This window comes from Prunus mume, linkage group LG6, assembly GCF_029339155.1.
Source record: "Prunus mume cultivar Tortuosa linkage group LG6, ASM2933915v1, whole genome shotgun sequence".
Classification (NCBI taxonomy): Eukaryota; Viridiplantae; Streptophyta; class Magnoliopsida; order Rosales; family Rosaceae; genus Prunus; species Prunus mume.
In genome coordinates, this window is record NC_142703.1 from 20,093,077 (window position 1) to 20,107,649 (window position 14,573).

The 14,573-nt window shown below is 35.8% G+C and overlaps 1 protein-coding gene across 1 annotated transcript; it reads left to right on the plus strand.

Annotated features, from left to right (window-relative positions):
• Positions 1 to 3,781: 3,781 nt before the first annotated feature.
• Positions 3,782 to 4,387, plus strand: LOC148916385 (uncharacterized). The gene has a single exon (XM_089055120.1). It carries the CDS (start codon positions 3,782 to 3,784, stop codon positions 4,385 to 4,387), a length of 606 nt encoding a protein of 201 aa, XP_088911246.1.
• The last annotated feature ends 10,186 nt before the right edge of the window (positions 4,388 to 14,573 follow it).

Consider the following 14,573-nt stretch of genomic DNA (forward strand, 5'->3'; position numbering starts at 1 on the left):
AGGGTTTGTTCCAAACAAACCAACTAAGAACAAGGTTTATTCTTTCGATCTGACCAAGGTGGATGCCTTATTTGATGAGATGCTGCTACATAAGGCAATAGAGACACCCCACAGGTTGCCTAAGTCGGAAGAACTCAAGGGCGACAGTATGTGCAGGTGGCACAACTCTTGGAACCATTCCACCAATAATTGTGTTGTTTTCGGTATGTCATACAGGAGGGAATAACAGAAGGCTAAAGCTGGCGGAGAAACCTCCATCAGTCACAACAGATCCTTTTCCCCAGCCACAAGTCAACATGATCAACTTAAGTTGGCGAGCAGAAGAGAAGCAAACCAGCAGCGAGGGCTAGCTCTAGCGAGAGACAGGCGATCACAAAGGAAACTAATCAAAGGCCAAGGGCAACCATCTTTGGTGGGGTAGTGCTATGCAGCAAGTGCAAGTGTGAAATTGAGTTCAAAGTGGTTCGGACAGACAGAGCATCCCAAAAAGGAAATACCAATTAAGATGCCCGGGAATGAAAAGCTCTTGGCAACTATCTTAGAAGGCAGATGGTATTTCGTGGGAAAAAGCGACAGACCAACTCTGGAGCTAACCAAAACTTCGAGAAGAGGAGGGTTCAAATACTGATCTGCAAATTCCTCAAAAATAAGGATGACACACAAGTACTTCTAGAGACAAGTTCTGCGAAAAGGGAAGAAACCAGAAATACCTCCTCTGGCAGAACAAATAGCTTGCCAACCACAGGCTGATAAAGCCAGAATCTCCAAATAAACCTTCCGTCCATCTTGCCTCATCCTCACCAACCAGCTTGAACCTTCACAAATACAAGGAGAACCCGAACCTATTCGGTAGAAGGGTACAAGAAGACTGGATTGAGTGAATATGAAGAGGAGCAGGTTGAAATATGAACCATCTGCGATGACTGAATGGACTCCTCGAGCGGGAGAGCAGGAAGACTGACGAAGAGTATGGGGAAGAACCTATGGAATATGATGGACAATTAGATGAGGAAACGAGGCTTTTGGTTGAATTAGAAAGCTGTTGCAAGGTAATCTAGGCATCAACATTGTGTTCGTTTTGCGAGAAGTTCAGAGCGGAAGGACAAGAAAACACTTTGGAAGGGCTTTTTCTCCCATGAAAGTTTTGAATGCAGATTGGCAGGTAGAAAATGTGCGGAACAACAAACACTCTTTGCCAAGATAGGCGGAGCCCTGAAACTGCAAAACAGACTTTGCTTCTCCAAACCAACCAAGGAGATGGCCAATCACCTTATACCTCTGTTCATAACAGGAAACTTTAGGGGTATTCCTATTCCCAAGGTGATGGTAGATGGAGGTGCAACCATTAATCTCTTACCCTACAGATTGTTGAGCAAGATGGGCAGAATAAAGAAGGATTTAATTCCAACACGCTTAACTGTCAACAACTTTTCTAGGGGGCATCACTAAAACTCATGGAATCTTAGACGTGGATGTCATAGTTGGAACTAAGGAGCTGAAGATTGCATTCTTTGTGGTAGACACTACTTCTACCACCTACAATGCTTTGCTTGGCAGGGACTGGATCCACCAAAGCCTATGTGTTCCTTCCATTCTACATCAGCAATTAGCCTTTTGGAATAAAGAAGGTTTCATGGAGATAGTAAAGGCCGATCCACGTCCATTTCTGCCTTTTGCCATGTGTTTTGAGGCAAGGTATTATCATGATGACCTTGGACCTTTCACTTTCCTTGGAGTCAACCAGAATGGTCGCCCCCATGGTGTCACGGCCCAGAGACTCATTGAAGATGGTTTAGCCAGTTCTCTAGAAGATTGGAATGGACCTTTTGTTCTAAACATCTAGAACTCTAATGTTTAGTCTCAATCAACAGGAAAAGGATCGAGCTGCAACAATCCGATCCATTACAAAAAGATTGTTGGTATATTGGGAAGAAATGAAGCTCTTCATGCAGAATCCAGCCATCAATATGGCAGAATTCACTCATGAAAGCACGAAAGAACAAGAAGAAGAGAGTTTACAAGAGGAAGTATTAGATTTTGTGCCAGCAGCACTGGATGATTCATTACTAGAAGTAGAAGACCCATTGCAGGAGATAAACTTAGGGATAGAAGAAGATCCAAGACCCAATTTCATTAGTACGTTGTTGGAAGAACCACTCAAGAGTGAAATCATTACACTTTTGCATGATTTTAGAGATTGTTTTGCTTGGTATTATCATGAGATGCCTATATTAGACAGAAAGTTGGTGGAACACAAGCTGCCAATTAAAGAAGGCTACCTTCCAATCAAACAGGCCAGAAGAAGGATGTCTATGGACACAGAACTGAAAGTCAAGGAAGAGATAGAAAAATTGCTCAAAGCAGGATTCATCAGACCGGCCATTTATGCTTTGATTGGTGAGCCAATATTGTGCGAGTTCTGAAAAGAAAAACAAGGGCGATTAGGATCTGTGTGGATTACAGGAATCTAAATGAAGCGTCTCCCAAGGATGAATATCCTATGCCAGTGACAGATATGATAGTAGATAAAGCTGCTCGTAACCAAATGCTATCTTTTATGGATGGCAATGCAGGATATAATCAGATTATGGTGGCAGAAGAAGACATCCACAAGACAGCTTTCATGTGCCTAGGACATATAGGTGCTTTTGAGTATACTATAATGCCTTTTGGCTTAAGAAATGCAGGAGTCACTTATCAAAGAGCAATGGATTCTGTTTTCCATGATATGATAGGACATTCTCTATAGGTATACATAGATGATGTGGTGATTAAATCCCTAGAAGAAGGAGATCATATGTCAAATCTAAAGAGGGCATTCCTAAGAATGAGACAACATAAGTTAAAAATGAATCCTAAGAAATGTGTCTTTAGAGTTCAGGCAGGAAATTTCTTATGTTTCTTGGTCCCCCAAAGAGGCATAGAGATTGATAAAAACAAAGCAAAGTCCATCATAGAACCTCTACCACATTGGAACAAGAAAGAACTGCAGAGTCTCCCAGGAAAAATTAATTTTCTAAGGAGATTCATATCCAATTCTGCAAGAAAGATCCAGCCTTTCTCCTCCTTGTGAAGGTTGAAACAGGATCAGACGTTCAAGTGGAAAGAACAACACCAACAAGCTTTTGAGGAAATCAAGCATTACCTCTCAAATCCACCAGTTCTGTCCCCACCAAAGAGAGGAAGACTACTCAAACTCTATGTTTCTACATCAGAAGTGTCCATTGGGAGTCTGTTAGCCCAAGATAACAAGGAAGGTAAAGAACAGGCAGTTTACTATATGAGCGAACTACAGTAGAAAGGAAATACTCTGTAATTGAAAGGCTTTATCTAGCCTTATACTTCACTACTGTGAAACTCAGACACTACATGCTACCATTCACCATCTATATCATTGCCAAGACAGACTTAATCAAATACACGTTAACAAGGCCAATGTTGAGAGGCAGAATTGGAAAATGGACTCTGGCTTTGATAGAATTTGCTTTCAGATATGTTCCTCAGAAAGCTATCAAAGGACAAGTCATAGCAGATTTCCTAGCAGATCATCTAGGAGAAGAGATTGAAAACATGGACTCTTTGGACATAGAAAATGCAGATCTACTAACTAGAGCTCATACTTGCCTCAACAACCCCATCTATTTAGTTCACCTCACACCTTGGAAGCTGTACTCTGATGGATCAAAAACTGATGTAGCATCTGGGGTAGGGATTGTTTTAGAAGAACCACTGGGATCAGACATTGTTATTCTTTCCAGTTAGATTTCCAGTGCAAAACAACATGGTTGAATATGAAGCTTTAATCATTGGCCTAGAAATGCTAGTGGAATTGGGAATCCAATCTGTGGAGATCCTGAGAGATTCTATGCTTGTGTTGAAAGAGATTGCTGGAGAATACAAGTGTTTAAGCCCTTCTTTAGCTGTCTATCTAGTGGCAGCCAAAAACCTGCTGACAGAATTCGGAGAAGCTACTTGGGAACATATCCCAAGAAAAGAAAACTTTGCAGCAAATGAATTGGCTCAGGTAGCAACAGGTATACAAAGGATCATCAAGGTAGGAAAGAAAAGTCTGCCATCTGTTCTGACCAGAGGAATGGATATAGATGTCAATTCTGCCATAATAACTGAGGATGATTGGAGAAATCCTATCATAAATTACTTGCAGTATCCTACCTTACCTTATGAGAAGAGAGTCAGAATCATGGCTTTAAACTACCTTATGTGGAATGGAGATTTGGTCAGAAAGAGCAAAGATGAGGTAGTTCTAAGGTGCCTTGGAAAGAAAGAATATATGAAGGTCATGGGAGAAACTCATGAAGGAATCTGTGGAGCTCACCAAGGACGAAGAAAGATGTGTTGTTTAATTAGGAGATATGGCTACTTCTAGCCAACTATGATAAAGGATTGCATTGACTATTCCAAGGGGTGTGAAGCTTGTCAAAGGCACGGTCCGATCCAGCAGGCTCCTTCAGTTCCCATGAATCTAGTAGTAAAGCCATGGCCTTTCAAAGGATGGGCAATAGATCTTATTGGCAAGATTTATCTAGCCAGTAGCAAACAACACTGTTTTATCATTGTAGCTACAGACTATTTCACCAAATTGGTGGAAGCCAAGCCTGTTAAGTCCACAACATCTCAAGAGATCATCATTTTCATAGAAGAGCATATTATACAAAGGTTTGGCATTCCAGAATCTATCACAACTAACGGAGAATCTTCTTTCATATCTGGAGAAATGCTGGATATGGCGGAAGCATTCAAATTCAAGCTACTTCAATCCATTCCTTATTATGCTCAAGCCAATGGGCAGGCAAAATCAAGTAACAAGGTGATCATCAACATTATCAGAAAAATGCTTGAGAAAAATCTGAAACAATGACATGAGAAGTTATTAGAAACTCTGTGGGCATATAGGACTTCAAGAAGAGAGGCAACTGGCATAACCCCATATGCTCTAATCTATGGCTATGATGCAATTCTGCCTATGGAAATAGCAGTCCAGTCTCTTAGAATTACTCATCAACACAACTGGTTAGAAGACTACTCTCAAGCCATAATTTGATATCCTCACCAAACTCTTAGCAGGAAAACAAGCTGTATCTAGGGCCTACAACAAAAGAATTAATTCTATGTTTTGATGCTCTATTTTCTTACAGTTTGTGTAATTCTATGTTTTGATGCAGGCATCACACCTTATGTGACCATATTACACTTCGACCCTCCACAAGCTACAAGTATGGAGTGTCTAAATCGCTCTTTCGTGTAAGCAAGCACTTTTCTCTTGTTATACCAACTACTTCCCGTCTCTAGATCAAATATGAAAGTTAATTATGTATCATCGAATGCCATTCCGCATGCTAATTATGTTTGGATTATGACATAAATTAATTTTCAGATGATTTCAAGGATTAGTGAACTTTGTTTTAAAACCTATGGAGATAGGGTCAAGGTTGGATTACAATCAATGAGCCATATATTATGGCTAAGAATGGTTATGACTTGGGAGTTGCTCCACCAGCTAGGTGTTTTTTCCATGTACGGTTGGTAAAACCTTACATTGTGAGCCATAACCTTCTCCTTGCCCATGCTACTGTCGTCAAGCTCTACAAAGACAAGTTTCAAGTGAGCCCTGTGCATCAAATTCAAGATTAAATATATTATTTGTCTCTAATTTTCATTGATGAATAATGTCTAGATTTCTCTAGGCACAACAAGGTGGACAAATTGGAATTAGTCTTGTTGGACCATATTATGAGCCTCATTGATGCAGGGAGGATTCTGGGCAACTGAGAGGGTTGGCTTTGATTCTCTTTTTGTTTATCTTTTCTGCCGACCATTGCTTATCCTCCAGGAATTCTCTAGTAAGAAAATCGGGGACAAAATTCTCACTTCCTTTCAAATATTCAATTTCAAAATAAAAAATGCTTAAAATAGCTTGCCATCGTGCAAAAATTTGTTTTGATGCAATATTTCGAACATCTTTTTCTAATACATGCTTAGCAGATTTACAATCAACTCTGACTAAATTTTTTCAATTTAATAGATCATCTTGGAATTTAGTAATACATAATACAATAGCTAGTATTTCTTTTTCGATAGTACTATAATTAGATTGCCACTGGGTCCAAATACCAGAATAGAAGTGAACAATTTGCTCAGAAGGAGTAGAAGTAATTTTTTGTTTAAGGATCCCACCATATCCTATCTCAGAAGCATCTGTTTCAACTATTTTAAAGTAATCTGTTGTAGGAATGCCAAGACAAGGAAGTGTCTTAACATGACTCTTGATTTGTTTGATGATCTCGGTATGAATGGATGACCAAGGAGGAGGATTACTCTGTAATCTGTCAAACAAAGGCTTACACAGTTTTCTCATATTTTGATAGAAGTCAAAAACATAATTAAGAGAACCTAAAAATCTCTGCAACTGATTTTTGTCAATTATTTGATCAGGGAACTTATCTGCAAATTGGATAACTCTATCGATTGGACGGATCTGTGACTAATTAATATTAAAGCCGAGGAATCTAACATTGGTTTGGAATAACTTAATCTTAGCGGCAGAGACAACTAATCCATTTGACTTGACTATTTGGAAAAATTTACGCAGGTGCTTCCAATGTTGTTCTATAGATTGGGAGAAAATAAGAACGTCATCAATATAAACAATAGAGAAATGACTATAAGGATTAAAAATCTCATTCATTATATTTTGAAACTCACTAGGCTCATTTTTCAGACCAAAAGGCATAACATTCCATTCTTAATGACCAAAAGTAGTGACAAAAGCAGTCTTGTATCTACTCAGTGATTTGGATTTGCCAGAATCCACTCTTCATATCAAATTTGGAAAAAATAACAGCTTTGCTTTAGCGATTAATCAAATCTCTCTTATTAGGAATATGGTATCTAATCCATTCTAGCACAGTATTAAGTGGTTTATAATTAATGACTAATCTTGGAGATCCTCGTTCTAATTTAGCATTCTTTTGGAAATAAAAAGCAGGACACGACCATGGTGACTTGCTTTTTTTAGTTATATTTTTTTGTAATAACTCATTAATATCAGTTTTGCAAAATTCCATCATTTCTTGACTCATCTGGATTGGTCTAGCTTTAGTAGGTATATTTTTCTCAGAAAAATTCTTAACATAAGGCAGACTTATAACATGATTTTTTCTATGCCAAAAAGCAGTGGGTAGATCTGAACATATTTCGATACTAATTTTTTCTCAAATTCTAAGACCTGTTGTTGGAAAGACGGGCTACTTAGTTGAGACTCAATTCTCTTAGTTTTTACTTCTTCTTGAAGGTGGCAGACTTGGCTACTCTTGTCTTTTATTAAAGTAATTGTCTTGGCAATATCATTTTTCTGTAAAGATTTTAACTTATGTAACTCGGGTTTGGTTAAAAATTCAAATTTAACTTTCTCACCTAAATGACTTGATACCACTCCATCAAATTTAACTTGAAAAGGGTACAGAAGGCTTATGAAAGGTAAGCCTAAAATGACTTTATCAGTTATATTTTTAATTAAAACAAAAGAAGTTTTAAAACAAATTTTATTCTGACAGACATGGGCTTTTGGGATCTCATAGCTTAATTGAAGTAACTTTCCTGAAGCAGTACTTAAGGATTCTCTAGATTTCTTATAATACTTAGTGGGAATTAAACCTTCTTTTATACAATTAAGATCAGCTCCTGTATCAAAAAGGCAATCGTGTTGAATTCAAAAATTTTAACAACTATAGTAATTTTAGAATATCATTTCCTAAAATGGACTTGTTTGATTAAATTAATAGTTTGTTCTTCCTGTAAAGCTGTCTCAGAATTAGCGGGACTGCTGGGTTGACTATCAGACTCAGAAGATTCTTTTTCTAGAAAGGAATTTAAATCTTGCTTAATTTCATAATCCTTAGTTTGTAACTTGTGACTTAATTGTTTTAACTCGATTATTTCTTTTTTGATCATTTTTACTTCAGAATGTAGATCTTATAAAGAAACTTCTTTTTTCTTATGGAATCTTTCTAGAGTAGTATTAAGACTTATTGTTGGAGGACTCGAATGACTTGTATTAGTTTCTTGAATGATGATCTTTCTAAGTTTCTTTAAATACTCAAATTTTAACTCAGGACTTTCTATTTTGCTAATCAAATCTATTAATAATTCTTCTTGTTCTTGCTTAGTTAAAACAGAAATAGATTTTATAGTATTGTAGCATTTATCTCTACATCCTAATTGGATTCTAGGTGAACTTAATTGAGAATATGATGACTCATCATTAGTTGACTCAAGATTGTTAACCGAAGTTTCAATTTCACTAGACTCGGAATTTCGTATCTCAAGAACTTTAGTTAGATTGGCTTTTTCCTCATCTGTTATTTTTAACTGTCGGATAGCATCCTTTACTTTACACTTATTAGCATAGTGACCGAACTTTTGACATTTATAGCATCTTCCTTTTCTTTTATCAGTACTTTTCTTAAAGTGATTATTATCCTTTAGTGTTTTTGACCAATTTTTCCTAGGGTGAAACTTTCTTTTCTTATAGAATTCATTATGCTCATTATTATGTTGGAAGGATTGTCTTTTTCTATCATAATGTCTTTTCTTATGGATATGACTAGGATAGTTGGACTTGTTTTTTCTGGAAGGAGGGATAGGAATTAGACCATATTGTTCACAGAAATTACCTAACTCATATTTAGCAGATTTTCTTTCAGATTGAATTTGCCTACTAATTTTCATATCGATACACATTTTCATACCTTCTTGATTAATCGTACTAATTATATTACCATAGGTTAAATTATCATAATCTATATGCCCTAACTCATTACTTAAAACTGTTCGAATTTTGTGGGCGAATAAATTTTGGGTAATCCATTAATAAATTTTTCTTTCCAAAAAGCTTGATTACTATCTTCTCGTAGCATTACTCGGGAAATAAAAACATCTTTATACCATCTAAAATCACTTAATTGAGGACATCTTAAATTACTCAGTTGATCATGTATTATGGCTTGGGTATGACTAGGGATTGCCATGAAATGATCGACTATTGTGTAAAGGAGGGTATTGACTCCGTCTTCTACACTGTGGCCTATATTCTCATCAAATATGGGGAGACCTTCTTCATTAAGTTTGATTGCATATATTATATTTCTTCTAGACTCATCAGTTAAGTGTTTATCCCACCAAGAATGTAAGGTTCCAGTAAAACCGGTTTCTAATAAAGGGACTATCTCAGATTGACGAAGATTATGATTAGTGATATAACTATTGGCTACCATAGACATATGAGTTAATTTGTTCATTATTTTTTGCTCAGACAAACCATCTATATTCCACTCATACAACTTATCAGAAGAAACAGAAAACTGGGTCAAGTTATTTCTTTCTTCAAACTGGATATCAGGTGGTGTAGGCTTAGGATACCAATTTTTAGTTAAACTAGTGGGGTTAACTTTGTTAGTTAATCTTTTTACTTTTAACTCAGATTCTAATTCTAAATTTTTGAACGCATTTTCAATTTTTGAAATATTACTAGACTCAATGGTTTCCATACTTTCATCAGAATCAGTACCTAACTGGATGACTAAGGCGGAGGAAGATCCTAAGACTTTAAGACTAGATTTCTCAGGTTTGACTGGAGTTAACTACTCAAGCATACCTTCTATCTTTTTCATAGTAGATGAAGTCTGCAATGAGTGATTGGGCTGTAATTCTTGAAACTGAACTAAAGGTTTTTCTTTTGACTTAAGTTTAGGTTAAGAAGGAAGACGCTTGTTAATTTTGGTTTCTATTTTATCTAATTGTTTTCCTATGGCAACTAGACTTTGATTGACATAATTATTTTGTTTAATCAGTTTCTTATTTTTATCATCTGTTTGGTCAGTAATTTTAAAAGGACTTGCAATAACTTTTGACGTTCCATGGTTAATAAGAATAGTTTCTACCGGGGGATGACTAGAGACAACTTCAGATTGATCTGCTTTTACCCATTTCTCTTTAGTTAAGGTTTTTAATTCATTCAAAATATAACGGCTTTCTACAAAATCAAGATAATCAATTTGAACTTTAGCAGACCACATATAGTCTTTCCAATTATTAAAAATTTCTTGTCTTTTGTTTTTGTCTGGGACAACTATGTGATAATTATTTCTCCTAGTCTCATTCTTGGGGTTGTAAAGGTGTTTATCCAAGGATTTCCAATTAATTTTAAATCGTTACGATTTCTTAAGAACTCGTAATTGGTCATCTATGACATAAGCATTAGCCTCACTTGCTATGAAGTCTGTCTGCGTGGGAGAAGTAGGGGAGACTCAGGTTTGGGATCTTTTGCCACTGGAGGAACAGGAGGAATTCCATAGCACGGGTGACTAACTTGGGCTGTTTTTCTTAGAGATTCTAATTTTAAGTCAATTAAAGCTATTTCTATTTCTAAGTCACTTTCTTGGGTAGAGGAAGAAGCTGCGAAGGAGTGTCTAGCAGGCGTATGTCTCTTGGATTGGCCAAGGTGTAGGCAATTGTTGTAATTGGACTTAGGACTTAGTGTGATTACCAAAATTAATTTTAATTGTACCATCTACATATTGTTGAATATAATCTAAATTATTTAAACTTCGTTGTATAGGGGCAGGTTGGGTCTCAGTGACTAAAGTCCAATCAGTTAGGTAGACTAATCTCAGAACTATTTAACTGTGTGTGGAATTCTAATATTAGCATCATGCGTACAACTTTGTATTAAAAGTGTTTGATCTTTCGGACTCTTATTTAAAGCTTGAAAATTCATATTTGTACCAGTAACTTTATAGTAAATTATGTAAACTAAGGCTAAAGGTTGGGTACCTGGGAGGACATTATAACCAGAAGTCTTAATATTCAAAGTTAAAGTTTTAAGAATATGAGGATCATTCAGACTTATAGTAAAATCAGGGTAACAATCGAAATGAACTGGACCATTACACAGACTGGACTCAATCATTCCTAGAACACTATCATTAAACTCAGTAAATCTAGCATCGCGTAAACATAATAAAATAGAGGCTTGTAATCCTAATCTAGTAAGTGGTTTAACAGCAACTTTGAACAAGGCCTATATGCAGGAAATTATTACCATCATGCTTATGTTACTTAATGGACTCAAGATTAAGCAACTGACAAGATTCATGTTCTTTACTTAAAGCATAAACTTGTTCAACTGTTTTTACATGAGTAGTGGAATTAAAACTAGAAAGTGACCACTTTTCTTATAAATGTTTTGGCTTGGGACTCTAGGTATATTCCAATCTCTAAAATCTAATTGCTCATCATTACTAGAATTATATTCAAACTGTTCTTCATTTACTATCTCAGGGAGGGGACCTATTGTGGTTCTATGCTCGAACTACAAGAATTTGTCCTAAAGAGGTGACTCATATTTACTCAAGTGTTTGGGGTTGAATTTATGAAGAAGATGAATAGTGACTTCTAAGACTGACTATTTACTTAACAAGAAACCTATTGATCTTCTCTCTAACTCTCTGTCTTCTGCCCACCGCTCGTGCCCTACCCTGGGGACTTATCGTTTGGAAAGAGGACTCACGAGTCAGACCTTAAGAGAGAAAACAAATAAATATCTTGAAGAATAAAAGAAGTAGAAGAAGAAAACTACAAAACTTCAACTCAGAAAACCTAAACCAGCCACTTGGGTTGGATGAGTTGCGACTTAAACGAATTCTTACAACTCTTACGGCTCTGATACCAGAAGGGATCTAGAACCAGAAGGGATTGGTATAGATAGTGATGAAACAGACATAATAGAATAAGCGAAGCTTATGCATGTATCTAATTAATGAAAATACAAATATAGAACATAAAAACAAGAACATAATGATATGAATTTAAAATATAAAATAATCAAAATATATTGATAACTTGAAAATAGGCTTATGAGAATGTTTGGCTTACAAAGATTGAAAGCTAGCTCTCGAATTCCTATTTTTGTTCTTCAGATCATGTTTCTGAGAGAACATTTAAACTGAGAAACTAAAATTTCGCTCTTTTACATTCTGAATACAACTGAGACTGATAGTCAAAGGAAATGGTATTCTAAAATTACTATAGTTGTTAAAAATTTTGAATTCAACAAGATCGCCTTATTTGATTCAGGAGATGATCTTAATTGTATAAAAAGAAGGTTTAATTCCCACTAAGTATTATAAGAAATCTAGAGAATCCTTAAGCACCGCTTCAGGAAAGTTACTTCAATTAAGCTATGAGATCCCAAAGCCTATGTCTGTCAGAATAAAATTTGTTTTAAAACTTCTTTTGTTTCAATTAAAAATATAACTGATAATGTCATTTTAGGCTTACCTTTCATAAGCCTTCTTTACCATTTTCAAGTTGAATTTGATGGAGTGGTATCAATCATTTAGGTGAGAAAGTTAAATTTGAATTTTTAACCAAACCCGAGTTACATAAGTTAAAATGTTTACAAAAAAATGATATTGCCAAGACAATTACTTTAATAAAAGACAAGAGTAGCCAAGTCTACCACCTTCAAGAAGAAGTAAAAACTAAGAGAATTGAGTCTCAACTAAGTAGCCCGTCTTTCCAACAGCAGGTCTTAGAATTTGAGAAAAAATTAGTATCCGAAATATGTTCAGATCTACCCATTGCTTTTTGGCATAGAAAAAAAATCATGTTATGAGTCTGCCATATGTTAAGAATCTTTCTGAGAAAAATATACCTACTAAAGTAAGACCAATCTAGATGAGTCAAGAAATTATGGAATTTTGCAAAACTGAGATTAATGAGTTATTACAAAAAAATATAATTAGAAAAAGCAAGTCACCATGGTCGTGTCCTGCATTTTATGTCCAAAAGAATGCTGAATTAGAACGAGGATCTCCAAGATTAGTCATTAATTATAAACCACTTAATATTGTGCTAGAATGGATTAGATACCCTATTCCTAATAAGAGAGATTTAATTAATCGCTTAAGCAAAGCTTTTATTTTTTCCAAATTTGATATGAAGAGTGGATTCTGGCAAATCCAAATCACTGAGTCTGATAGATATAAGACTGCTTTTGTCACTCCCTTTGGTCATTATGAATGGAATGTTATGCCTTTTGGTTTTAAAAATGCGCCTAGTGAGTTTCAAAATATAATGAATGAGATCTTTAATCCTTATAGTCATTTCTTTATTGTTTATATTGATGATATTCTAATTTTCTCCCAATCTATAGAACAACATTGGAAGCACCTGCGTAAATTTTTCCAAATAGTCAGGTCAAATGGATTAGTTGTCTCTGCCCCTAAGATTAGGTTATTCCAAACCAATGTTAGATTCCTCGGCTTTAATATTAATCAGTCACAGATCCATCCAATACCCTGAGATGTGGATCATCCAATTTGCAGATAAGTTCTCTGATCAAATAATTGACAAATATCAGTTGCAGAGATTTTTAGGTTCTCTTAATTATGTTTCTGACTTCTATCAAAATTTGAGAAAACTGTGTAAGCCTTTGTTTGACAGATTACAGAGTAATCCTCCTCCTTGGTCATCCATTCATACCGAGATCATCAAACAAATCAAGAGTCATGTTAAGACACTTCCTTGTCTTGGCATTCCTACAACAGATTCCTTTAAAATAGTTGAAACAGATGCTTCTGAGATAGGATATGGTGGGATCCTTAAACAAAAAATTACTTCTACTCCTTCTGAGCAAATTGTTCGCTTCTATTCTGGTATTTGGACCCGGTCGCAATCTAATTATAGTACTATCAAAAAAGAAATACTAGCTATTGTATTATGTATTACTAAATTCCAAGATGATCTATCAAATCAAAAAAATTTAGTCAGAGTTGATTGTAAATTTGCTAAGCATGTATGAGAAAAAGATGTTCAAAATATTGCATCAAAATAAATTTTTGCACAATGGCAAGCTATTTTAAGCATTTTTTATTTTGAAATTGAATATTTGAAAGGAAGTGAGAATTCTGTCCCGATTTTCTTACTAGAGAATTCCTGGAGGATAAGCAATGGCCGGCAGAAAAGATAAACAAAAAGAGAATCAAAGCCAACCCTCTCAGTTGCCCAGAATCCTCCTTGCATCAATGATTCAAAAGGTGGTCAAAACCGAGTCTAGTTGATCTTCTCTCCCTAAGCCTGAGTCACCCTCTTCAATTGTTCCTTATCCTAGTTTTTCTCCAATCCCAGTTGTCAATCGTTATAGTCCTTTAGGTACCACAGTTGGCCAATTTCGCCCAAATTATCATCTGCTTTAGTTTCCAGTTATGATCCCTTTCAGCTTTCCTCAACTGCTACTCCCATCTCTTCCTACCCTAAGTCTTCCCCTTATGTTCATAAGAGTAGCTCTAATCTTTTTATCATTGAGCCTCATATTCATGAAATAATGAGTCCTGCCATGATTGCCAAAGAGCATTTCCCAGTGGTTTTCATTTCTTGCCACAAAGTCCTTATAAGTCCCTAAAATTTTACAGAGAAATCCTCCATGAGACCCAATCAGTTGACATTAAGCATATCCGTGATAAACAAGATCCTCAAAAAATCCTTTATCATTC